This window comes from Mastigoproctus giganteus, chromosome 8 (genome assembly GCF_048544385.1).
Source record: "Mastigoproctus giganteus isolate SK-2022 chromosome 8, ASM4854438v1, whole genome shotgun sequence".
Lineage (NCBI taxonomy): Eukaryota > Metazoa > Arthropoda > Arachnida > Uropygi > Thelyphonidae > Mastigoproctus > Mastigoproctus giganteus.
In genome coordinates this window covers 167,145,887-167,173,283 of record NC_143582.1, presented here as the reverse complement: position 1 = coordinate 167,173,283, position 27,397 = coordinate 167,145,887, and the positions used below count along the sequence as shown (strand labels likewise).

General features: G+C 36.2%; 1 protein-coding gene across 6 annotated transcripts in view; it reads left to right on the top strand.

Annotated features, from left to right (window-relative positions):
- LOC150081989 (circadian locomoter output cycles protein kaput-like) overlaps positions 1-27,397 on the top strand; it is a 269,964-nt gene that overhangs the window by 166,305 nt on the left and 76,262 nt on the right. For all 6 annotated transcript variants that reach the window (XM_090379039.1, XM_090379036.1, XM_090379038.1 and 3 more), the window contains 2 exons: positions 6,046-6,151; positions 19,260-19,442. In XM_090379039.1, the coding sequence (XP_090235165.1) occupies positions 6,046-6,151; positions 19,260-19,442 (289 nt within the window). The remainder of the gene's footprint in view (positions 1-6,045; positions 6,152-19,259; positions 19,443-27,397) is intronic.

Below are 27,397 nucleotides of genomic sequence, written 5' to 3'. Positions count from 1 at the left end.
TCCTAGTGAGACTGTTGATTCTGACAGTATCACTGAGTGAATACGTGATGTTGGCAATAGACATTTTCAGTACCTTCTGTAACTCTGATTCTTTGAAAGATTTTAAATTATATTTCTTATTAAAAATAAAAAAAAATAATAAAAAATTCAAAATCATGTCTGTATGTAATATGTAAAAGGTTTTCCTGACCTTCAAATCACCTTGTTTGAAATGCATCACATGTTACCACAGTGTCGACCCAGAAGTTACTGGAATCCATCCCCACCCACCACTGATCCACATCTGGTTTTTTATAATTAAAATCAAGTTTGTTAATGTTTCAGATACATTGGCAGATAGTACTAATTCATTATTTAACATAATTAACACAAAAAGCAACAACTTTAATGTGTGAACCATTTAATATGAAATTATGTCATACAAATGTTAAAGAATGTTTATTCATCATTAACTAAATGCACACTCGTAGATGGCCTGGCACTTTTTGGAAGCACAAGGAGTCTTCATCTTCTTCAGAAATGCTTCAAGTCTTGTTTTCAAGACAGTCTTCTCTTTTCTTTATAAACTTCATGATAGCATGCATAAGCATTTTTTAAATCTGTAGCAACTTTTCTAGTGCTCTCGAAATTTAAATCTTGTGACTCAAATCTCAGTGGCTTTTTCTGTGTTGAAAAGTTTCAAGCCCCCTGAGAGTGAAGGAATGCACAGGAGTTTCAGCTGTTAAATCTTCTTCCTCAGCTCTTCACATTTTTCAGTTTCAAGGCTGTCTTTTTGTGACTTCTCCATTGTGTGCTTGAAGCAGATCAGTGGAAATCTCAAACTACAGTTGGTTAGCAGTATTAACGACCACTTCTGTTTCATTTTGTATGATCTCTGCTGATTCTTGAATTTCTTCAAAATTATCAATAAACTGAGGACAGAGTTTGTTTCAAATACCCTTTATGTTCTTTGCAATTTTGTCCCGGGCTCATTTTATTATTTTTATTGCATCTACAATATGGAATTCTTTCCAAAGTTTTTTAAGAGTTGGACTTCCCTTCTTATCTGTTGGCATACTGTGCAGTATATAATAAGGGTGATAAATTTAAAATAAGAAAAATAAGGCAATTTCTAACGGGCCTCAGTACAAGAGGGATATATCCACACATTCTACAAAAAAAAGGTGTTCCTGACTCACCTACAACAATTCCAGGAAATCCACCTCAAAACCCTAACACTGTCAGGTTACATGAAAAAGGATGCACATTTATAAATGGCAGTAATGGAACCACCTCCAGCAACATGACAAACTTAGTTCTCCACATTGCTACAACACCAGACAAAAATTTTCCGGAAACCGGTTATGCAAATGAGAATATAGGAAGCTCGAGCATCTGGGATCCAGAACCGTCTTAATGAATCCGCCTTGAATACTGGGGGAAAAAAATGCAAGCAGTCAAACCCCGGAATCAGGGGTGAAACTTTATGAGCATAAGCGTAACCAAACAGAGGATGAACTAACGTTAGGTGCAAAATGGAAGAAGAGAGAAAGGAAAAGACCAATTCAATTAAGAGAAACACAAGCTGAACACTCAACCTTAGAAACACACAAAACCAGTAAAAACAAAGGGCACTGGTTGAAAAGTGTAACTCACCGAAACAAGAATCAAATCTCAGAGAATGTAAATAAATATAAGGAAAATAGTGATGCACACACCGATACAAAAGAAACCTATATAGCCAAGGCACAGACAAAGCATAGTTATGCCGAGATATTAAAAATGGATATGGCAAATAGCAGATAACACAGACAAAATTGAAAGAATGTACTCTAGCAGTAAAAAAAAACTGGAATCCGTGTTCTCAGCTACTAATCGCGGCTTTAAAAAACAAAAAGCTTAAAGTTATTCCAAAACTCAAGGCTATATTTGTTTCAAGGTTGGCCCCAAATACAACTGAAAGAGAATTACAAGAATTCTGGACACTAATAACTGGACCGAAGGAACACTGTATTGCCTTTTCGCAAAAATGTAAATACAAGGACAAAATCAATAAACCCCTCTTCACCTATGAATATTGAAAACGGAAATAAATAGCAACTACAGACAATGAAGAAAATACAGGAAAATAGGATTCCAATTCGGCAAAATAAGAATAATTTACAAGATAATTTGCTATGTTAATTTCAAAATGTGCAATGTCTAACCAATACCAACTATAAAGACATTTATTCCCTTATATTACAAGATGTCTACGACATCTACTTTTTAGTGGAAACATGGATCAGTCAAGATGTTAAGGACAGTGAATTGGTCCCACCAGGCTTTGTTGTTATAACTAGGAATAGACTCGATAAGAAAGGCGGTAGGCTTATGACCGCTTGCCAAAAAGAGATTACCATCCCAAAAATCAGTCTTGGTTAACATTGAAGGTATTTTCCTCCAACTGGGCAGTGGCCCTTATGCCTGCTATGTTATGCTTGTCTACCTTTCACCACCTGTAGATAACTCTCTTATGATGGAATTTGAGAACAGTATCGACCAAATCCTTGATCAACATCTGGGAATAGACTATTTAATTGTTTTAGGGGACTTTAATATGCCACATGCCTATGATGGATGTAATTCCAGTCCAACTAATGTTTGGACACTTAAAGGTATATTTCAAAAAATTTTCATCTCTTTAAATCTAAACCAGATCTGTGAATTTCCAACTAGAAATGAAAACTACTTGGATTTACTCTTCACCAACTTTCCTTTGGTGGTCTTTAAGCCAAGTAATCTTTTCAAATCAGATCACATTCCCATGGCTTTTTCCATCAAGAAGAGATCAGCTAAAGATACGGAATTAGAACGAAAACAGAAGCTCAATTTCAATAAAGTGAAATGGCCTGATATGAATTATGCATTTAAAAACTGTAATTGGGAATTACTTTTAAGAAGCACTGGACTGCTTTTACCAAATCAATAACAAAGTTACAAACAACCTTGTTCCATGTTATAGTGCTCCTGATTCAAATTACCCACACTGTTTCTCTAAGGAACTAAAATGCCTACTGGCAAAAAAACGAAAAATGCATAGTAGGTTTAAGGTAAATAAGGAAATATGCCTTTACAATAAATATTCTTCCTTAAGAAGACAGGTTAAGATGACATTAAAACAGGACTACAACAAATACTTGGGCTTCATCGAAAGAAGAGTCTTTGAGGCAAAATATGTGAAACCTATATTCAGCTATTTCAAGGCAGAAAATCAAAATGTGGCTGTAAACATGCTAGATATTCCCAATGATTTATCATCTTTGTCTGAGGCAGACTACCTTGCTGGCAGCTTTGAAGAAATTTACAAAACAGATACAGCAGATGACGGGATGGAAGGTAATGAAAATTTTCCTGTCAACTACATTGACTAACAGTATTTGAAATCAACCAAGCAGAATTTTGGAGTACAATCCACAGTATGAAAAAGGACCTCACATGAGGCCCAGACGGTATCCCTACTGTTTTATCGAAAAAATGTGGAACCACACTTATAAAGCATTACTCCACTTAATAAAATTGTTCTTTGAGAGTGGAATCTATCCAGCTCAACTGAAAAAGGCCTTTGTTACACCTCTTTACAAAAAAGGAGACACACATCCTCACCCAACAACTACAGACCAGTTTGCCAATTAAATACATTCTCAAAGATAATTGAATCCATTGTAATGAAGCAACTATTTAACTTTATGAAACTTAATTTGTCAGATTACTCTCATGGATTTATCAAGGGTCATTCCACCTGCACAGATACGATTTCATTTGTCTTGAATATAGCCCAGGCGCTTGACGAAGGAAAACAAGTTGACTACATCTTCCTTGATTTAAGCAAAGCTTTCGACAAGGTAGTCCATCAGAGACTAATCAATAAACTGCATCTTTATGGTCTCAGAGGATAGGCACTAAACTGGATTGCAAACTATTTGGAAGGTAGAGAAATGTCGGTGACATTTAAAGGTAAAATCTCATATCCTTTCAAGCCTGAAATTGGTGTCCCACAGTTAGGCCCGCTATTATTTTTTATCTGCATCAACGACCTGCCAAGTACCCTTTGAGACTACCAAATCAAAATCAACGTATTTGCAGACAACGTAAAAATTTATAAAGCAATTCGCAGTACCAATGACTGCATCATCCTAAACGAAGCTCTTCAACGAGTTAATCAGTGGCTGAAGGAGAACAAAATGGTAGTCAATGAAAATAAGTGTGAGCTGATGAGCTTTGCTAATGCACACAAGAAAAACAAACTTAATTTTTCTTACTGTATCAATAACAAGGTAATCAGAAAAGTTAGTACAGCCAAAAATTTAGCTAACTTTATTAAAGAATCATTTTCCTTTGATGTCCATGTCTCAAACATTGTGAAGGCAGCTAGCAAAAAACTAGATTTCCTGAAAAAAATTAACTGAGACTTCAATCAATTGGCACTTTTCATCTTTCTCTACAAAATCTATGTTAAGCCAGCCCTAGAATTTGCCTCACAGATATGGTCCCCACATGTAGCTTACTAAAAATTAGAAATTTTAAATATTCGAAAAAGAGCAATACAGTACGTTTGCTTTAAAAGTAGCCTTGAATACAATGAGAAATCTTACTAAGAGTGGTGTGTATTCTTTGGACTTGAAATGCTGGAAGAAAGAAGAAATAAAGCCGACTTACTCCTTTTTAACCAGCTGTTAAATGGTACCCTGAATTTTCCTCATCTCGTCTCACAAATAAATTTCAATGCACCAACAAGAGCTTTAAGAAACCATCCTACGCAAGAACAAATTATGGATACTACAACTTCTATAACAGGACTACAAGATCAATCAACAAAGCAAATCTGGAGACATATTGGCACCCCTGGAAACTTCAGGAGGCAACTGAAATTGCTAACTTCATCCATTACTTGAACCTTAAAATTGACTCTTCTTGCAAGTTCTAAGACTGATTGTGTAATGTGTGTGAAGAAATACCAGTGCCCTACCTTACTCCTACCTGTTCACTTAAATAGGATGGATCAGTCCTATTTTTATTTATTTAGTTTTATTTTTATCTGTAGATTTCGATTTACTGTTTTGTGTTCTCTTTATGTACATTTACTTTTCGCTTTACTTTGGAAATGTATACTCCAAGCTTCTGCTTTGAAGCTGTGTAATAATGCTTTGTAGCTGCACCCTCAAGCACATTTCATTGCTGTTTTGTAGCTGTTAACAACAATAATAATAATAATAATAAGACAGCGAAAATAAAGAACAACACAAGACTCTTTGTAACATCAGCGTGGTAACTGCTCTATGTTATGCAAATCAGTGAGACCTCTTGTCTGCCTGAACAAATGCATGCATAGTAGTACTATATTATATAGCTACTCGCATGGTTTAAAATTCCGCATTTACGAATGTTTAGTGTTTATTTATTGCAATTAATATTCATATTTTCGATTTTATTGATACCTAAAAAAAACTCTTAAAGCGAGAACTGTTATTTGTATGTGAATATTTGTACCATTCCTGAACCTTTTTTATTTTATTTAAGGATTAACTTAATTGTGTGTGTTTTTTTTAAGTATACATGAATTTAACAATGTTTACCTCATGTTTAGCTCTTTTCTCATTGATTTTCTTGCTTTTGCAGGCATTCTTTTTTTGAGCACTTCCTTCTGAAGTTATTTTAAAAAAGTTTAATGTAAATGTAGCTGTAATCATGTATCAGGGAGTTCTATCTCAAATAGTTCTACTTCATTTATATACACTTTAACTGCAAGTTGATATAAAGACTAGCTAACAAATTTGAAAAAAAAAAATGCCATATCTGTTAGTTTCTAAATGGCTGACAACATTGGATGTGTTTGGCAAATAAAAGTTTTGTCTTGAATGGTTGTATAAAATGTACAGTGTATTTGGTAATCATTCATTTAATAAATAATTTGTTATTTGTACATGAATATTTAAAATACAAATATCTTTAATTAAGATTCAAATTATTATATTTGAATTACTTTGTTTTTAAATCTTTCTAAACATTTTCCTGTACTCATTTTAGATTGAAATGATTGGCCATTCTGTTTATTCCTTCATACATCCACTAGATTGTGACACTTTTCGGGTTCATCTTCAGAAGTTTGTTTCATTCAACCTTCATGACAGTGGTAATTTTGATATATGTTGCTGATTTATATTGATGGATTTTGATTATTTTTTGACTGAATGTTATTAAAGTAGATAATAGTTGGCCTTTTAATTTTCCTACTGTATTGTATTAAAAGCTGATTGCTGAAATTCGGTGATTACCTATCAAATTTTTAATTAGAGTTGATCTTTTGACTGTTCAAGAAAATATGGTTCAATTGTCAGAAATGGGCAACTTTTTGAATTATATGAAGAGAACTGAAAAATTATTAGCCTATAAAAGAACCTAAATACCAACTTCAGTGTCTAAATAGTTATCATTGGAATAGGACTGGCAGGCCTCGTTGTGGCCATGACTTGTTTTGCATATGTACTGCAACTTGTGAATAAAAATGCTCAATTAAAATATTGCTTAAATACCATTAAAAATAGATTGCTAAAATAATGTATCACAGGTTGCAAATTATACTACAAGTGCAACCTCAATATAATGTGCCTGTTCATACCATGGCTTTGGATATACCTTGGTTGTGATCACTTTTCCTAATTCATATTGGAATCTGGAAAAAGTGAATACTGTATATTCTTATATCTACTGTACATCCTACTACTTTCCAAGAGGGGAAATTAGCCAAAAATTGGCTGTGTATTCACTTCTATATATTCAATATTCAGTTGCAGAGTAATTTTTGTGAACAACAGGACTCATCAAAGACTAATTACTATAGACATCCAGTTCCTCCCCTCAGCTAGAGATCCCATAAAAGAATATATCAGTGGAATGCTAATTACAAACAGCTACCTCTGGAGGGGAATATGGCTACCATTCATCAAGTGTGTTACATTAGTTATAAAGTAAATTTTTGTAAACACGTCAGCACGTGACATCTCTTCTTCAACTAGAAGTTACACTTGGGCTAGCAAACATTGCTAAGGGCTAAACTTGGAAAAAAAATATAAATGAACTGACAAGTGATTTGGAGAAATCATATGACTTCACTTTGGCACTATGTAGGCTGGACAGTTTGGTTTTGCTTTAGTTTTCTCAAAACAGTAAATTCTGGGGCATCAGAAATAAATACATGGCAAAATTAGTAAATCAGTAGGACTAAAGTAATGGCCACCAAAAGAAAAAAATTATACAGTTGAAGAAATGTTAAAGATTATTGAAAGAGTTGAGAGTGATGAAACAAAATGCAGTATATTTCATGAGTGTGTAATACCAGAAGGAACGATCTGTGGTTGGGTGAAAGAAGAAAAAAATTGCATTCATTCGTAGACTCTGTAGATGAGGAGGCCTCCAAAGAAAGAAAATTAGACTTTGTGAAAACAGTGATATGGACCAATGCTTATACAAGATTTCTACAAAAGAGTAGTGAGTACTGATAAATGGGGCAAAGGCACTTAATTTCATAAGTTACTTGGTGGAGATAATGACACATTTAAAGCTTCTGAAGGGTAGCTTTGGAGATGGAAAGCTTGCCTTGAGATACCCCAGGTAAGGCTTATAGACAAATCTGCATTTGGCAACATTACAGCAGCAGAAACGTTTCCTGAATTTCTACGTAATCGTGATTCAATCTGGTGAATTCACAGATGAACAGTTGTACAACTGTGATGAAACAGTGCCGTACTATACACTTCTCCCTGACAAGTCACTGGATATTAAAAAGGCACCCAACAGAGTGGGCATGAAAACTAATAAAGAGAGAATTTATTTATTTATTTATTTATTTATTCCGTATGATGTGATCAGTACACGAAGGAACCAGTTTTTTCTTGCTTCCTTCGTGTATCATGGCCGGGATATCCAACCAAATTGGTTGGTTCAGCACCATCGTGATATCCAGCCCGAGGCGGGAATCGAACCCATGACCTTTGGGTTGCCAGGCAGGCACTTTACCTACCCGGCTAGCCCGGTCGGCAAGAGAGAATTACTGTGCGCAACAAGACTGAAAATCACAAGCTAAAGTCATTGTGGATCGGTAAAAGTTGAAGTCCCTGGGACTTTAAGCACATGAAATGTCCATCTGTAATTTTATAAAAATAGCTCCTATGTTTGGATGATGGGTGTTATTTTTGCTTCATGGTTTGAAAGTGAGTTTTCACCATTGGCAAGACACCACTTGCTTTCCAAAAAACTTGAAGGCTCTGTTACTGTTGGATCACTGCCCAGCTCATCCTTCACCTGATATACCCTGAAATCATAAGATGTCACGATCAGTCACATTTCTGCCAAGGAACACTTGTTCACTAATTCAGTCCATGAATTAGTGCAAATTGAAGTTCTAGAATTTCTGAATAATACTGAAACACACTGCACACAATATTGGATTAGGGTAGGAGAAATAAGCCCAACAACATTTGAAAACTGCTGGAAAAAAATTATTAAAAAAGACAAGAACACTAATAATAATCTTGAATTAGCAGCATTTTTAGAACAAGATGCAAAGGCTGCTTGTAATGTACTTGGTGGCAATCTTGGAGTTGTTGTTATTTGGTTTCTAAGAGCATTAGCAACTAAGGCCATATTGCTCCAGGGATATGCGGTGGTCATTCCCTGACCTTTCCACATCCTCGTATTTGGTGGTCACGGGCTCGAACCCTGGTCTAATCAAGAAGCGTGTGCTATGCACTGCTGCTCCTGGCTACGGAGGCACTGGCAATCTTGGGGCAAATAGCCTCGCTGCTTGGATTGAGGTAGATGCAGAAGTTCCAGTTGCACATTACTTGAGTGAGGAAAGAATCATAGCCCTCTGTGAACAGTGGGAAGACAAACACAAGGAATGGCCCAGGGAGTGACTCAGAAGATTATGTAAATGACTTATGTAATGAAAAAGAACCAGAAATTAACAGCGTGCTTGAAAACATTAATGAGGTGATGAATGAGGTCAAGCATTAGAAGGTCAGAGTGATAGTGATCATCTTTATTTACTGCATCTGACCACTATTAATTACATACTAACAAAACACTGTCATTAGTTCTGGCAAACTAAATTGTGGCTATTTCAGAATGGATCCAAAAAATAAGTCCATAACAGCATTATGTATTAATAGAATTTAAAGGGAATGATATAACCTTTAATACTTTGTAATTTAATACTACGTCACTTAGGTGGCAATGGATGTGTATAGTGGTTCTCTTCAAGACGCCTGGTCAGTGTGAAGAGGAAAAGACCAAACCCTCCAGCACATGACAGCACAGCAAAACAAATGGCCCTCAGTCCCCAGCAGCTTTCACTCCCCCTCTTACAGCAGTGAGAGGATCAGAGTGGAAGCAGAGGGTGATAAGAATATCTGGGTACGACCAAGCTGCCATGCATGGAAATTGAACTTGGCCTGTTACAATGTAAGATTGCTCATCAGTGAAAACAATATATTAGAGCTGGAAAAGGAATTAGAAAATGTGAATTGGAATATCATTGGTTTGGCTGAAATAAGAAGAAATGCATCACTTAGTTTATCAAGTAGAAATCTGCTGTACACCAATGGAAACAGTGAAAGGAGCAAAAGTGGAGTTGGGTTTCTGGTCTATAAAGATATAAAAAAACAACATTTTGGAATTCAAAAGTACATCACCAAGGGTGTCAAGACTACTACTCAGGATTTCTAAGAGGTACAAGCTAAAGGTTATAATGATTTATGCACCAACATCGAGCCACGATGATGGGGAGAGGTTGAAGAAATGTACACCGAAATTGAGTGTCTTCTAGATGAACAGAAAACTCACTACACTATCATTTTGGGGGACTTCAATGCTAAGGTTGGAAAGAGACAAAACAGCACAGAAAGGGGAACTATAGGAAATTTTGGAATTGGTGAAAGAAATGAAAGACTTGTGGAATTTGCAGAATCTCGAGGAATGTCAGTAATGAACACTTTTTTTCAAGAAAAGGGTGAACGGAAAGTGGACAAGACTTCAGCAATAATTCAGACACAGCGTGGGTTTATTAAGGGAAAGTGTTGTTTGACAAATTTGATTGGATACTATGATGTGGTTACGTAGGAACTGGATTCAAAAAATAATTTTGATAACATATACTTGGATTTCAGGAAAGCTTTTGACACTGTGCATGGAAGATTACTGTACAAATTGGAGCAGAATGGTATTAGCAGTAAGTTAATGTCATACAGTAGATGTTTGCTGCTGTAGTGCAGGCAAACATCTACTGTATGATTTTGAAGAGACTGCTTTGCTTTTATGGAGTACATTAGAGCTGTGGCGCTGTGGTAATAACTTATAATAACTTATAATTTACGATTATTTGCATAATCGTGCCATACAGTGACAAATTTTGTAACTAATATTTTTTTTCCCAATAAATGGCGAGCGCATTCTTTATTGTACCTGTTATCCAAATTTCTCTTCAGTACGAGCCTTAGAACTCACTCAACAGCCCCTCTACATAGGGATACTTTAATTTTAACAACCCTGTTAAAATTAAAGTATCCTTAAAGTTAAAATTAAATTGCAACGTATCTAAATATCTCTGGAAAACAGTGTTGATTGAGGTACCCAATCTTGTAATTGATATTGAGGGATTAATCTTTAGATCAAACGTTTCTTGCTGGAAAGTAATTAATGGTTCATTTTCTTTCAAATTGCAGTTAACGTTGAAATCGCCAATCATGATCCTGGGTAATTTATGTAAATCTTTCTTTAACAGCATTGCACCTTGAATTGAGTACAGCAGCAAAATAAAATGAAGTCAGTTATATCCTATATGTCATTGTTAGGAGAAATATAGACAACCGAGCTGTCGATTCATAGCAAATAAATTGTGCTTACATTGAGCCCAGTACAGTAAACCCCCTCTATTCGCGGTATCTGTATTCGCAGTTTCACGATCGCTGAATACAATAAAATGAAACCTAAAAAAATGTGAATTTTAAAGCGCCGTGAATATTATCCTCCATAAAAAAAACATGGACGTGGCTACAATTATCTTTCCCGGTCAAAACAGCGCTCAGTGGGTGGGGGGAGAGGGGTGACAAAATCGCGAGCGTGGATGTTTCTCGCTAATCCTTGTTCAGTATGTGTTATGCGCTTGTAATGGAAGTTTTTGTCGTTTGCTTTTAATTTATATGCTTATAAATTAAATAAATTTATCAATTTATAAATTGATATGCTTACAAAAGTGATAAATCTACGTTTTGCAGTGTAAAACAGACTTTTTCGAGTGTGTTAACAGACAAAAGTGACTTTATTGTGGACAAGTTCTTTCTAACCCGTACAAAAATATGGCTACGAATAACAAGAGAAATGTGAAAATATCAAAGAAGGTGATGACATTAGTGAATAAAATTGAGTTATTAGACAAAATTTCTAATGGTCAAAGTATCTCCTCATTGGCAAAACATTATAAAATCAATGAGTCAACGTTACGATCAATCAAAAAATCGGAAGAAAAAATCCACCGTAGTGTCCGTGAAAACGCGCTAATTGTTTAAAAAATTTGCTCTGTAACTCATGATGTTAAATTAGGAAATATGGAAAAGGCTTTAAATCTGTGGATAGAAGACCGAACTCAAAATAAAATTCCGTTAAGTTCACTCATCATTCGGGAAAAGGCAAAACTCCTTTATCAACACTTTAGCGAAACTGGTGATAGCTCTGGCGGGATAAGTTTTTTAGCCAGCAAAGGTGTTGGTTTGAAAGATTTGTTTGAAATTTCTAATAAATATTACATTTAATATTAAATTGTTTCTTATTTTCATTTCGATGCCATATGCTTGCATTTCACTACTGTCTATGTACGTAGTCATATTATAAGGTACATATAACACATACATAGACAAAATTTTAGACTAGTTTTTCTTATATATTTCATACTTTGGAACGGAACCCCTTTATTACTATGGGAGCCATAACTCAGTATTCGCGTTTTCGGTATTCGCGACATTTCTCAGGAACGTAACCCCCGCAAATAGCGGGGGGTTTACTGTAGTAGCAAATTGTTTTCGATGCAGTCTTTGGATTGAACTTGCTCACAGGTATCTACCTATGTATTTAAATGCCGCCGTCAAAGAGCCTCTCATTAGCTTCATTGTTACATAAGTAAGATGATATGGAGTAACACTGTATCGGTTCACTGTCTGAGCTTGCTTGTTGCCATCATCTACCCCCAGGGGCTCACATCTGGTAAGTACGGGCCTTGCACACCCAAGTCCCGAGCTGGATATCATCATTCTTCTCTTTCTTGGTGATTCTCTCTGTCTCTTTCTCTTCTTGGCTGGCTGGTGCAGCAAAAGCCTCAGGCTTCCTTGCACCACATAGCTAATGATAATAATAATAATCATGAACAGAGTCTCGCGTAAATTTTCTCTGAACATTCTGAATTGTTCAAGATAAATGCTGGGAAAGGACAATTCCTCTGCGTGCTTGTTACATTAGTTTCTCCTAGGATTCTAAGATATTTATTGCTGCTCCACAACAATGTTTTCTCTTGGATAATGAGAATTTCCTTGATCAAACCACTTCACTTATGTCTTTGGCCAAATTAATTTCCATGTGATTGTCATCAAAGAATGACTGATCTATTGTGGTTTGATACAATCAATATAGGCATGTTGACCAAATACTGAAGCCATGCTTTAACCACTCGCTTTCTTACTAACCCAATCAGGTAGCTAGACTTGTGTATTTTCTTGTGTTTTATATGCACATTTATACAATAATCATCGTCAATCTCCCTTGGCAAGCGATGGACCACCATATTGACTGAAACAGGCACATAGATTACTTTGGCCCAGAATGCCGTATTGTCTGTATAAGTGTCTCAGGCACCTGCAGTGCGAGGAGAAATGCGCCTCTGTCAATAAATCCAACTTCAGTAAATGTGATGAAATTTCTGGGTAGGCAAAGCTGTTGATTTAAATAGCACTGGATGGTGTTGTTCTTAAGTGATCCTCTATATCTATTACACACACAAGGATCCCATCAACATGAGGAAATGCTGTGCATATCAATGGTGTTTCTTTAGCAGCTGGTTTCTTTGTCATTTTCGAACCATAGACGATTGCAAATGTAGCATACAGAACAAAAATCATTTTTCATAAATCTCTTTTCAAACTCTCGATGTGCCTTCTTATGTAAATAGTAGTCGGCATAAGGAAAAGTAGTGCTTGATCATATAAACTCATCTGTTCCACAACTGGAGAAGTGTTCCATTGTACAAAATTAATACTCACTTTGGGTACATCGTTGTTAGATGGTGCAGCAGCATTGCTGGTTGAAGGCACTGCTAAATCCAATGCTTGATTTTGTTTGTCTTTTAAGCAATCTTGATAGTCTTTTTCGTTGTCACGCACTTATTGCTACCTTTGTCTTTATTTTCTTAGGTCTTGTCACTTTCATTCTTGCTCAATACTCTCAAGAATGCTCTGCACTTGACTTCGGCATCGTTGAACACCTTTGCCAAAATTACTGATATGAAAACTTCTATAGTGCCACCTAACATTGGAATGTAATGAAAATGAGAGATGAAAAAATTGACAAATGTTTGTATTGTTGCAATCATGCTATTCAACAAATGGCTACAATGAAATGGGTAGTTAGGCTATATTGGCTTGGATTTCGTTAACTCCTTTCAAGCCAAGGTACACATGCGGTTTTTTGTTTTATTGTGTTTTTCTTATACAGTTCAGCAAAATTGGAAGTGTGGGAAGCACTCTTGCAGAAGCTGCAGACGAAGTCACTTTTTGTGATGCATTTTTTGTGGCTGATTAGATTTACCCGCCAAGGATGTTTCACATCAAAAAGGTGGCAAAGACGTGTGAAATTATGAAATTTTTGGATATGGCATACATAGGGTATATGCCATTTGGATATGGCATATACCCTGCTCCTTGACATAACGTTGCCTCAACAACCCCCCCCCATACACGCTACTTTGACTCCCTCCAATCACTATCTGGCAGAATAGAGGCAGCAAAATTGTACACTAGCTGATCTTGGAAGCCTTCTAGAGAGTTACCAATAGGTATGGTCTGGTGGACTATTTAGCAGCTGGCCTGTGAACAGTTTTAGAGCTGTACCCTAGAAATGTAAGGAAGATTGGATCTAGCCATGATGTCCATCATAACCTCAAAAGACATCAATCGTATTGCATGATAGAAGATGTAAGGGGGGGGGTTGACAGAGCTTTACTCTGGAGACAAAACATGGGTTCCCCCAATAAGCAAAGTGGTGGTATTGCACAGGTTGATTGAGTCATCTATCACCTAGTATTGCCTGGTAACACAGGGGTAGCATTCCTCCATGTGGCTGTGGCTGTCTTGGATTTATCAAGTCAATCTCCACATGGTAGTGCAAGTGTGCCAGCTATTTCTCGTGAGGTGGACATTCCGTATTCCATGCATCAGGTGTTGTGGTACTATCCTTACAAGATGCACATGCTACAGCAACTGACATAGATATTCGTTTCGCATACGCACTTCAGTTTCTGGTGCGAATGACAGTGGATATCACTTGGCCACGGAACATCCTTGGAGTGATGAAGCCCACTTCTGCTTAAATGGACAAGTGAATATACACAACTCGCATTTGGGCAACAGAAAACCCTCGAGTTATCCAAGAGGTCCTGTCACATTCTCCAAAAGTGACAGTGTGGTGTGGATTTATGGCCACATTCATGATTGGGCCATATTTTTTTGAACAGGTAACACTGACTGGACCCTGCACCTGTTCCGTCACTGGACGGCGATATTATGAAATGTTGGCAAATTTCGCAATACCAGAGCTGCAACAACGCGGGTGTCTTTCAGGATACCATATTCATGCAAGATGGTGCACCACCCCACATCCACCGTTGTGTCCAAAGGTTGCAAAGGCAACACTTCACAGACGAACGGGTCATCAGCCGTTGTTTCCAGACATCTTGGCCACCCCGATCATCAGACCTCACTCCGTGCGACTTCTGGTTGTGCGGTTTTTTGAAGAACCAGGTGTATTGGGAAAGATGTCAAACTCTGGCAGATCTGAAGGACAGCATTAGACTTCTTTTTTTTATTATTATTATTAGCCATATGGTGCAAGGAAGCCCGAAGCTTATGCTGCACCAGCCAAAAAAAAAAAAAAAAAAAAATCCCAAGATACCCCAAGAGAGAGAAGTAGAAAGGAATCACCAAGAAAGAGAAGAATGATGATGATATCCAGCTCAAGACCCTGGGTGTGTCAAGCCCATACTCACAAGATGTGAGCCCCTTGAAAAACCTGAAAGAAACACTAAGGATGTTTCACATAAAACTACCTACTGTGCGTGCTTGGCATACGTGCCACTTTTTTTTTTACTACTGAATACATCATGAATTGTTAAATTAATAGAACAAACTTATCTGAGAAAAGATCTGAACCTCCCAAAACTTCCTTGTTCTTGTCACAAATATACGTTGGTCTCAGTTCTAATCTCAGTGATGTTCATTTCCACTTTCTGCCAAACCCCATATACTTTTTATGACAGAATCCCACTTATCGGTTGATTCAATCACTGTTCATGTCAGTTGCCCGAATTATTTGCTGTACAATTCCTTTAGCTTCACAGGTGGTACTTGAGCATATGTCCATTCTGATATTCCCTATCAGAGACTTAGTAATTTGGAAACTCCTCTTTTCAACCTTCTCTAGCTTAAAATCTCTCTACCCCATTCTGTCAAATTCATCTGTTGCATGTATTGTTCTCCCAACTCCACTAATCACTTGGAACATTTTTACTTCCTCGCTTTGAAACAACTTTCTCCAGCCCAACTTTCCTAACAGTGAATTTATTTTTCTTGGTGATTTTAATGTTCACAACTCTAGCTGGCTTTCATTTTCTAGTCATGCGGACCCTGCTTGTCAAGATGCTGAGACTTTTGCAGTTACTAATGACCTCGCACAGATTGTTCATTTTCCTCCCAGAATACCAGACAATCCCACTCAGCTAACAAGCTTGATCTTTTTCTCATAAACAACACTTCTAATTACATGGTTGAGGTGAGTGGGCCTCTAGGCACCTCATCACAACTTGGTGATGGTCTCTTCTTCAATGGAGCCTTTCTCTCGTGGCAGTTCTCAGCCTCATGTTTGGCATTACAAGAATGCAAAATGGGATTATCTGCGAGATTTCTTTTGCTTGGTTGGATTACTGTTTCAAAGCTTCCGATGTTCATGTTTGCTCAGATCATATCAGTGAAATTATTCTTGTAGGGATTTCATCCCTACAAGAATAATTTCTCACTCCAACTTAAAATTTATTATTCCACACTCCACCTTAAAATCTCGTCCGTTTTTCTAAACCTTGGTTTTTCCAATAAATGTGCTAAGACTGTTCAAGAGAAGAATGTTGCATATTGTAATTGGCTTATGTCCAAATCTCCAGGTTCATTTTCTGCCTTATACCAAACTTTGCAACAGTTGTAAATCAGTTATTAATTAGTCCAACTAATTTCAAGCAGGCTCAGAGTAGAAAACTTGCTTCTTGTCCAAATGACAGTCAAGCATTCTGGTCTCTTGCTGAAGCAACTTGTGCCCATCTCTGTTCCCATCACTATCAAAACCATATGGTTCTTTTTCCACTTCAGCCACAGATAAAGCTGATCTACTAGCATCCTGTTTTTCTTCCAACTCATGTATTATGATCTTGGTAAACCACTTCCCACCATTCCCAGTACACTCCATTGTACTGGGAATGGTGAGGAGACCACATTTGAATTGTGGTCTTCTTACCATTTGAAATGTCTCCTGACATTTCAAATCTTTTGATTGTTCTTGGCATAAAGGTCTCCTAAATGAGCTTCCATCTTATGTTTTGCCAACTGTTTTTTGTAATTGGATATTCAGTTTTCTCTCACTGCACGTTATGGTAGATGGCTCTGTGTCTTCTATCTTCTCCTCTAATGCTGGTGTTCCCCAAGGTTCAGTGCTTTCTCCCACTCTTTTCCTCTTGTATATTAATGTCCTTCCATTTACCATAAATCCTATCCATAGTTTTGCTGATAATAGCACATTGCATTCCACCTTCCAGTTTGAGAAACCTTGCCCTGCACAAACAGCTTCAACTTCTCAAATATTCACTACCAATTCCTTAAATGCTGATCTCCAGGTGAAGCAAAGATAACTTAGTTGATTTCAGTCCTTCTAAAACTTGGTCCTCTCTTATATCTCACAAAAAGGATTCTTATGGTCCTGTTCTTATGTCCGATGTCACTCTGATTTCTAGGCAAGATCATATATCTTCATTGAGGATTACCCTGACGTCTAATCTCTCTTGGCATAAGCACATTACAAATATTGCTTCCTTTGCATCTAAAAAACTGGGTTTACTCTTATGCTGTCTGTATTACTTTTCTTCCAAATAGCTGTTCACTCTATAAACTGCAAATTCACCCTACCATGAAATATTTATTACAATTATATACAATTATATTTGTATATAATTGTAATTACAAGAATACAGTTATATTTATTCATTTAATTTCTGTTTTCTAGAACAGCCTTCCTTCATTTGTATTTCCTGAAAATTACAATCTACAGAAGATCAAGTCTGATGGCAATGAGTATCTTTTTTCATCATCTCAACTCAACCTTGAGCCCTTGCATGGAACCTATAGTACTTAGAACCTACTAAGTACTATAGGTTCTAATACCTCTTATTTAGAGTTTACATTAAAAAAAAAAAGGAAAATTGACAGAGAAAGAAACACCATTTAAAGAAGGAAAATTTGTAGGTGAATCAGAAGTAAAGAAAAATAAGGAAGCAAAGAAGAAAAAAAGTTAAATTACTCAGAATTCTATGTGATATTCTCTGATCTCTTAGAGTATGAACAAGGTATAATAACTCATTTTACAATTTTAATACAGTGGATTCCGGTTATTTGGGCCACCGGTTAATCGAGGCAGCCGTTTATAACAGAAACCAAACGAGAAAATAGCCAGGGTTTACTTTGCTTAATTGGGACAGCATGCCGTTTAATCGGGGAAGGAGACTGCAGCACTGGAGATTACCCTACGATTGTCTCCGATGGTACCACATGGTTCGATCAAAATTCTGGAGGTCACAACCATAAAACAATAAAAAAAAATTAGCAGTCACCTGTTTTTTGGGCTTTTCTGTTAGTGAAATCCATCATAAACGGACATAAACTCGATCTTACTGAATTTGCAATAATACCGACAGCTGGAATTCTGTGGGTTATTATGGTAAAATGTGTTTACAGTTCCATGAAATCTTCAATCATATAAAAAATTAATTTTCAGCTCTTCTCTTCATTCATATTTTTAAAGCTTTGTAACTCGTTACTCGGTTCTCACTTGTGCGTATTGTGTTAACTTGCAATTTGTGTGTGCCATGTTCTTTGTTATTGATTGCTTATCTTTTTACTGTTTTAAATTTTAACCCCCACCCACAAATGTCAGTAAACAGAAATGTCAACTAGTTCGTATGTACATATTACAGTACGTATTAATTATTCCGATTTTCACGTATTTTTTAATTGATAAGGTAATAAAGGGTAAATTTCTGCTTAATATATCTTTGGTTTTATAGCCTGTGGATAATATTCCTCCTATTTTCGCTAATTAGAATCACTGTTTAATAGAACTAAAATTCAATTCACAAATGTGATCACAATAACCACGCTTACTGCACATCCTATAGTGAATGGTACTTTACTCTGTTGAGTTCGTCGTAATGTGATTTGATTGTACAGTGAACCAATTATAAAAGGGGGGGGGTGTACATTGTATTTTTAACTATTTACGTGAAACTTCGGATAATTAGGGCAGCCGCTTAATCGGACCTAAATGCACAAGTCCCGATGTGTCCCAAATAACCGGAATGGACTATATTATAAAGCTACCAAACATTTTTAAATTGTTTAGACTTGCCCCTGCCCCACATACTTCAGTTATAATTTCGTCGACACTGAAAGATTATACGTGATAGGAGAATTGAATGCTATACTGCAGTTTAATGAATATTACTCTTAATAAACATCTATTAATGCATAACATTTGGTAAGAAAATGTTATTCGGTGTGAACATTACTTGAGAATTTAAGTACGTATAACATTAAGGTTTACTTTTTGATGACAAACTAATTTCCAAAATGTAATTTTAATATGTTGCTTTTATGTGTATGTTATATTAGGTTCATCATCTCGATGTTCATTTTATTGCCGACTGAGAGAGCGGAGTCAACCAAGGTCAGAAGTTATGACTTATCAGTGGGTTCATGTAATGGGTCATGTGACATCTTGTGGACCTAATAAAGCAGATGATATGGAAGAGGAGGAAGATGAAGGTGATGAAGATGAAGAAAATAGTGTTGGAGGTTAGATTATAATTTTAAATTACATTATATCTACTAGATATAATGCACACAGTTTAACATGACTTCCCAACTCTCAAACCCCATCATCATCATCCAAATACATTATATCAGGTGGAAGTACTGGTAACTATTATATTGCAGATCAGTCCATCTGGACTGTCACTATTGCACTCACTATTTTCCATGCTATCCTGTTTCTTGTTAGATCTTTAGCTTAGATCATTAGAAGAGAGAGAAGCCCTCTCTCTTCTAATGATTACTTAGCATCATTGATTCACTTTCCTTTCTTCTGGTCATCTTTGAGCCAATTACCATTAATTTTTATTTCAAATATCTGTTTTGCTAATCTCTCCTATCCCATCCTTTCTACATGCCCATACAATTTTAAATTTGCTTTGCCTATCTTTTGATATTTGCTACCGAAAGATTTTTTTTTCCATGTTTCTTCATTTATAATATAGTCTTGCTATTGCTTTCATCTGTAAGTTCAGTTTATAGAATTATCCCAAAAGTAATGCACAAAAAAAAAAATCTTCAGTGTAGGCTGCTTCCTGCTGTTTTGGTAGCTTTCGAATGCTGTTTAACCATCTGCTAAAGTTACACTGTCTAATGCACTGGACAAAGATTTCTGTCGAGACAGAAATCTTTGTCCATGATTCCCTGAGCTTGGGGAAATAGATCTTAATCACAAGGACCAATATCAGGATTATAATGGGAGTGAGGTAGTGCTTTCCACTTGTAATCAATGAAAATAAGCTGCACACTGTGATATGGGACTTTTGCTTTGTCATATAGGGCAAGAACACCAGCTTCCAATGTCTGTGGTTGATTCTAATGAATTTTCAGGTGTAATTTCAGATGAAGAAATGTTCAATAGTAGTCTCCAGTTACTGATCTTCCAAGTGGCATATGAGTGGTAGCAATAATGCAATCATAATAGGCCATGACCATTTGTTTCACCTTTGATTGTGGCTTCAGTTCAGGTTCACAGTTGGCTGTCTGTTTTTCATCTGTCAGCAAATGTGGGACCAATCAGTTGGTGACCTTTCATTTTTGTAACACTTCAGTTAAAATTTGGTGAATAGATGATTTCAGGTTTTCCAGATTCGTTGACTGTTTCTTCACAGGTTATATGTCTGCCTTGCTTCAAAATGGTAGTAACAATGACTGCTGATGTGGTAGTAATAACTGCTTATGTATTGTCTTAACACTGGTCTGACTATGACAAAACCTTTCTGACCAACACAAAATCATGCTAAAATCACACTTAACAATTGTTTGACTCACTACCCACAAGAATTCATAATTTTGTGGTGGCATTCAACCATTTAAAGTTACAATTTGATAATAGCTCTTTGATCCGAAATAATGTGACCTGAAGCAGTATCCATCTATTTTTAAAGCCTTTACACTAGCATTCAAGCACAATAATGTTGAGGTTAAACTTCAAATTATTATTCTGATAAATATCAGTTGTGCAGGCGTATAGAATGAGGCGCACTTGTGAGTGTGTGTTATTTTAGAGAGAACCATAGTATTTTTCTTATAACTTTTGTGTCTGAAGATTTTTGACTAGTTATTTTATTTCTTATCCAGCTATCTGCTCCATAGGTTAATATAGGCTTTTAACTGTTATATAGAGTTAAATTTGTATTTTGTTCCAAATGAATTTAATACCACTTTCAACTTTACTTATTCTATTGTTTTGTCGAATTTTCCATCTTTATTGAAGCCTCTTTTAATTTGTTCAAAATTTTGATTAATGAAGTCCACGCACTAAATTTTCCTTATCTTACTTAGTTTTCATATTTATTTTTGTGTAATTAACTTTCATGCCAAATTCTTTATAAGATTTATCTATTTATTCTTGTAGATCTTGCGAGCTCATATTGTCACCTGCATATAATAGTGATTCAGTGTTTACATCTCCCACACTAAGTTTTATTAGAAACTGACATTATTTTATTAAAGAATTAAATTTATCAACAAGCTGCCTGTGAAAATTATACGAGGTGATGATAATGTGGTGCTGCTGCCTTACTTATCTTTAAAACAACTTCCAGTGCTTCCTTCAATTCTCACTACAGATTTGCTATTTTTTTATAAAAATGTTTTTCCCCCTTAAAAAATTAGCATTGGTGAAGTTCTTGTTATATTATTTCCATGACTTCCTATAATTTTTCTTAGAGAAAATATTTGATTCTGCCATTCTGTATTTGGCCTAAAACTTGATTATTCTTTTCACGGTTACAGTCAGCAATACTTCTCTTTCTAAGATAGTTGTATATATTTTACCTGTTAAAATGATGAAATTCCTCTAATTCCATATTTATCTTTATGTATTACCTTGTAATATAGTTTTATAATTATATTTCTTTATATATTGGCACAATATATATAAAAAGCAAAATAAAAAAGGGTTAAAGAAAAGCTTTTTGAAGATTAGAGCAAGGCTCTATTCTTTCAATACTTGTTCTTTGGAAAACCACTACCAGATAATGCAATAATTGCCACTACACATTTTCCTCTCCAGCTTCCAGCATTTCAGGGTGAATTTCATAGCTGCTGTTTCTCCATTCCCAAGTTACCCTGAGAGAGAGAGAGAGAGAGAGAGAGAGAGAGAGAGAGAGAGAGAGAGAGAGAGTGAGAGTGTGTGTGTGTGTGTGTGTGTGTGTGTCAAAAGTAGAAGGGAATCACCAAGAAAATGAAGAATGATGATATCCAGCTCAGGACCCTGGGTGTGCCAAGTCCATACTCACCAGATGTGAGCCCCTGGGGTTAAATCTAGCTTACTGCCAGAGTTTAATACACCCCTGGCATTCCCCTCCTATTCTTTATGTGTGAATGTAGATGCAAAATAATCAATTAATTTTATTTAGCTACCTGAGCAGGATCATCAACAGTTGAACCATCGATATCAAGTGGACCAATCTGAATCATCTCCTTCCTTCTAGAGTTTACATAAGTAAAGAACTGTTTGCTGTTTTTATTTGCTTAATTTGCAAAAGATCTTCCTTTGCCTGCCTAACCTCCTTTGTGACTTGGTTACAGATCAGTTTATATCTATCCCATGCATTTTTCTTCTCTGCCACATGTCTAATTAGTTCATCTGACATCCATTTGGGCCTAAACCTTGAACAATATTTCTTAGTTGGTATGAAAATTTGCTGTTGGTAACATCATCAGTTGGTCCCATCGCATAGAATTTAAATAGTCTCAGACCACCGTAGTCACCTTTTCGAAAGTAAAAACCCTTTCCTTTACCCCTGATGGTAGTTACCTCTTTGAGTAAATCCCACTTCAGCACACTGTGATCACTGCCACCCAGTAGTTCCTTTATCTTCAGATTCTTAATGCATGAAGAATCACTACTGATAACCAGATCATTATTCCCTCTAGTTGCCTCCCAAACATGCAGCTGTAGAAAACAGTCATCCAATAAATCCACAAAAGCCTTGCTATTGTGTGAGTGACAAATTACAGTCAACCTCTGGGAAATTAAAATCCCTCATTATAAGACACTCTGATGATTTTCTCTGCCAATTGCTCATTATACTCATCAGATTCATTAGGCCTATAACACACACCTACTCTCATTTTTCCTTTCCTAGTGCTTATGTCACACCAAACAGACTCAACACTGCATTGTCCATCATCATCAATTGGATGCGCTTCCTTAGATTTTGTGTTTCTTAACTAACATCATAACTCCTCCTCCCTTCCTGTCCTGTCTATCTTTTCTGTACACATTGTACTCCCCAAATTACAATTCTGCACTGCTTATGTCTGTGTGACACCACGTCTCTGATATCCCAACAATATCTGCCTTTGATGTCTTGACTAGCACGTCAAGCTCATCAAATTTATTAACTATACTCCTAGCATTGGTGTACATGCAAGTATACATGCACCTGTTTCTACTCTTAGTTACCCTAACATAGCCCATGTATTTACTTGTTCCACTGTCTCCCAGCACTCCTGGAAATCCCCATTGCCTTGGTTTCATGAGCTGCTGCTAAATTTGTTTCAATAGAAGCAGTGCAAGAATCACTTTCACCTCTTTCAGTGGCTACTGTTAATCTATTAGTCTGTGTATTCCCCCAAGGTAGCAGTTTTCCGACCCACCTAACTCTGCCTCAATAGCATCAGCAAATATTCTTGAACCCTTCCTATTTAAGTGTATCTCATCCCTGTAGAAGCAGTCTCTGCTGTTAACAATTCTTTAGCTTCTTTCATAACAGTGTGGGAACCTGTATGTGGTGAGGGGCCTTCCTAGCTATGCTGCTGGTCTTCCTTATCAGCATTCCTGAGATCTAATGCCCCTACTTGGTACCAGGATTACATCACTGGAATCTTTCATGTGGGCATGCACCATGACCCATGGGAAACTTGTGAAAAGGTGAACCTGGTGGGGAGCAGCCCTGATGTACTACTTTCACCCTGGACTGGCCTGAGCAGGAAAAGTTGGCAGGTGGTATTTTACTGTTAGGGTCGGTTGTGTTCCATTTGGTCTCATTCCCAGAACTTCTTGAAAATATGGGAATGATGCACCAAGTAAACTTTGTGCTCCACTTGTGTGTGCAATATCTGCAAGTGGGTGTTCACTCGTATAGTTCTGTGAAGTGGGTGAGGTATTTAGGTTATATGAAAATTCTTTTTCACTTATACCAGTGGTTCCCCAACTACTGAGATCTATGGACCCCTTCAGATATCAAAAAAAGTTTGCAGAGCCCTATATATAACATAGGCATATATATATATAATGTGTAGTTTGTAGAATAAATACTCTGTGGAAATGAAAGGTCCACAAGCTGCCAGAACTAAGAGAAGTGTAAGGGAAAGTGGAAGTGAAGGAGTGGTGAAAGAATTTTAAACACCTTGTGCAAAAATCAACTGGGACTGAAGGGGAAAAAAAAAAAAAAAAAAAAGGAATATAAAGAAAATAAATAAATAATTAACACTATGTTCAGATATGGGAGGGCAATTTTAGCAAGAGGTCAAATCAGGGGATGGCAGATATGCATAATCTGAATATAGTAGATGAAAATATGATGCATAGCCAGGAAATTCAACAGGGGACTACTCCTGACCATGTATCAGGCACTGCGTTTCCAAACTTGTCTGTAGTATTAGAAATAAGGGGGGCAAATATGCAGCCTTTTATTGTAATACTAGTAGACAAGGTAGTCCCTACGCAGTGTAACGTGGAATATAATACAAATGTATGTGAAGTGCATGAAAAAGTATAGACAAGCAAATCTTATAGGGAATGGTAAATTCTAGGGGAGGGGAAAGGGAGAAAAGATGTTTAAAAGAAGGAGAAAATAGCGATAGGATTTAGGATAGATGGAGCATTCGTATCACCCTCATATTGCACTAATAGTTTTATGAACGGGAAAAAAAAATAGAAAAAGACAGTATAAAGGAAAAAAGTGTAGAAAAAGTCATTAAAAATACTGAACTTACTGGGTGTGTAAGGCCCAACCTTAAAGAAAGGGTTCTGGTATAAGCAAGCATTAGTAAAAATGAGTGTTAATACCATAGGCTTATAAAGAAGGGAAATCGAAACCAAAACTAAAATTTACCTGAAGTTATTAAGTAGAACAGAGGAGCAATGTACACAGCCAATTTCCTAGCTATGTATCATATTTTCATCTACTATATTCGAATTATGCATATTTGCCCTCTCATATCTGAATATAGTGTTATTTATTTACTTGTATATTCCTTCCCCCCCCTCAGTCCCAGTTCATTTTTGCACTAGGTTTTTCAAATTCTTTCACCTGTTTAACCACCACTTCACTTCCACTTTCTACTATCCCTTAAACTTCTCTTAGTTCTGGCACCTTGTGAACTTTTCATTTCCATTTTCACAACACTACTTATTCTACAAATCAAACATTATTTATATCCTTTTGCTTCTTCTACTGCTGCACTGCGTGTTTTGGAGCATTAGACATACTATAACTTTTGTTATTTTCCTTTTTAACTGTTATATATTACTACTATATATATATATATTTATTATTTTTTTTTTGAATAATGACTTAAAAATTTTATAATGCAATAACATAAAATAAGAAGATAAATAAATATTAAGCTATCATGAGAGGCAGCAAAATGCACATCCTCCACACGATGCCCAGTACATAACAGATAATTCATATAAAAATAATACATAAGCCAGTAGCATATATTTCCTTTTCTGTCTATATAAGCTGGCTAAGCTTACGTTATGTTGGTGGTGTGGCTCTGCTCTAGAGTGCTGTCTGTTCTATAGTTTATTTTTCGCTGCATAAGGACCACCGCTATGTGGATCGATCGGAGGAGAAAGGGGTAGTTTGGTCCTTCGATCTGTTCACCTTTGCGATGATTTGTCTAGCGATTGAAATGCAGCGATTCCATGACCATTATTGGCCTTGTGGTGCTCTGTTGATATGGGGCATAATGGTCAGTCTATTATTTTGTTACTTTTCTTTTACTAGTTCGCTTTAGCCCCTTTTTGGTGATATTTCACGTCTCTTGGAACTGGTACCTTACAACGAGGGTACTGCTAAATTATTATATAATTGGCATTATTTTAAATTTAAATGAATTCATTATTATTATTAATTGGATTTAATTGAACTCTAAATTATTTGGGGACCTGCAGCTACGGTTTCTGTCTACCTTTACTTTTCCCCTCCTTGTTGATTTAATTTATGTTAACTTTTGCTCTAGTTTTGCTATGCTACTGGATTATGTATTATTTTTATATGAATTATCTGTTTTTAATATATATATATATATATATATATATATATATATATATGGTTGACCACCGTTTTGCGGATCTCCCCTGGAACTGGTCTACAGACCAGTTCCAGGGGAGGTCCACAAACACTGACTTATATGAATACAGTAAACCCCCGATATTCGCGGGGGGTTACGTTCCTGAGAAATGCCACGAATACCGAAAATGTGAATACTGAGTTATGGCCCCCATAGTAATACAGGGGGTTCCGTTCCAAGATACAAAATATAAAGGAAAAACTAGTCTAAAATTTTTTCTATGTATGTATTATATGTACCTTGATAATATGACTATGTACATAGACCGTACATAGTGAAATGCAAGCATAAGGCATCGAAATGAAAATAAGAAACAATTTAATATTAAATGTAATATTTATTAGAAATTTCAAACAAATCTTTCAAACCAGTCTTTGCTAGCTAAAAAACTTATCCCGCCAGTGCTATCACCAGTTTTGCTAAAGTGTTGATAAAGGCGTTTTGCCTTTTCACGAATGATGAGTGAACTTAAGGGAATTTTATTTTGAGTTCGGTCTTCTATCCACAGATTTAAAGCTTTTTCCATTTTTTCAAATTTAACATCATGAGTTACAGAGCAAATTTTTGAAGCAATTAGCGCGTTTTCACAGACACTACGGCGGATTTTTTCTTCCGATTTCTTGATTGATCGTACCGTTGACTCATTGATTTTATAATGTTTTGCCACTGACGAGACACTTTCACCATTAGAAATTTTGTCTAATAATTGAATTTTACTCGCTAATGTCATCACCTTCTTTGATCTTTTCACAATTCCCTTGTTATTCGTAGCCATATTTTTGTAGGGGTTAGAAAAGAATTTGTCCACAATAAAGTCACTTTCTACCGTTAATACACTCGAAAAAGTCTGTTTACACTAACACACTGCAAAACGGTAGATTTTTCACTTTTGTAAGCATATCAATTTATAAATTGATAAATTTATTCAATTTATAAGCATATAAATTAAAAGCAAACGACAAAATCTTCCATGACAAGCGCATAACACATACTGAACAAGGATTAGCGAGAAACATCCACGCTCGCAATTTTGTCACCCCTCTCCCCCCCACCCACTGAGCACTGTTTTGACGGGGAAAGATGATTTTAGCCACCCCCCATGTTTTTTATGGCAGAAAATTTTC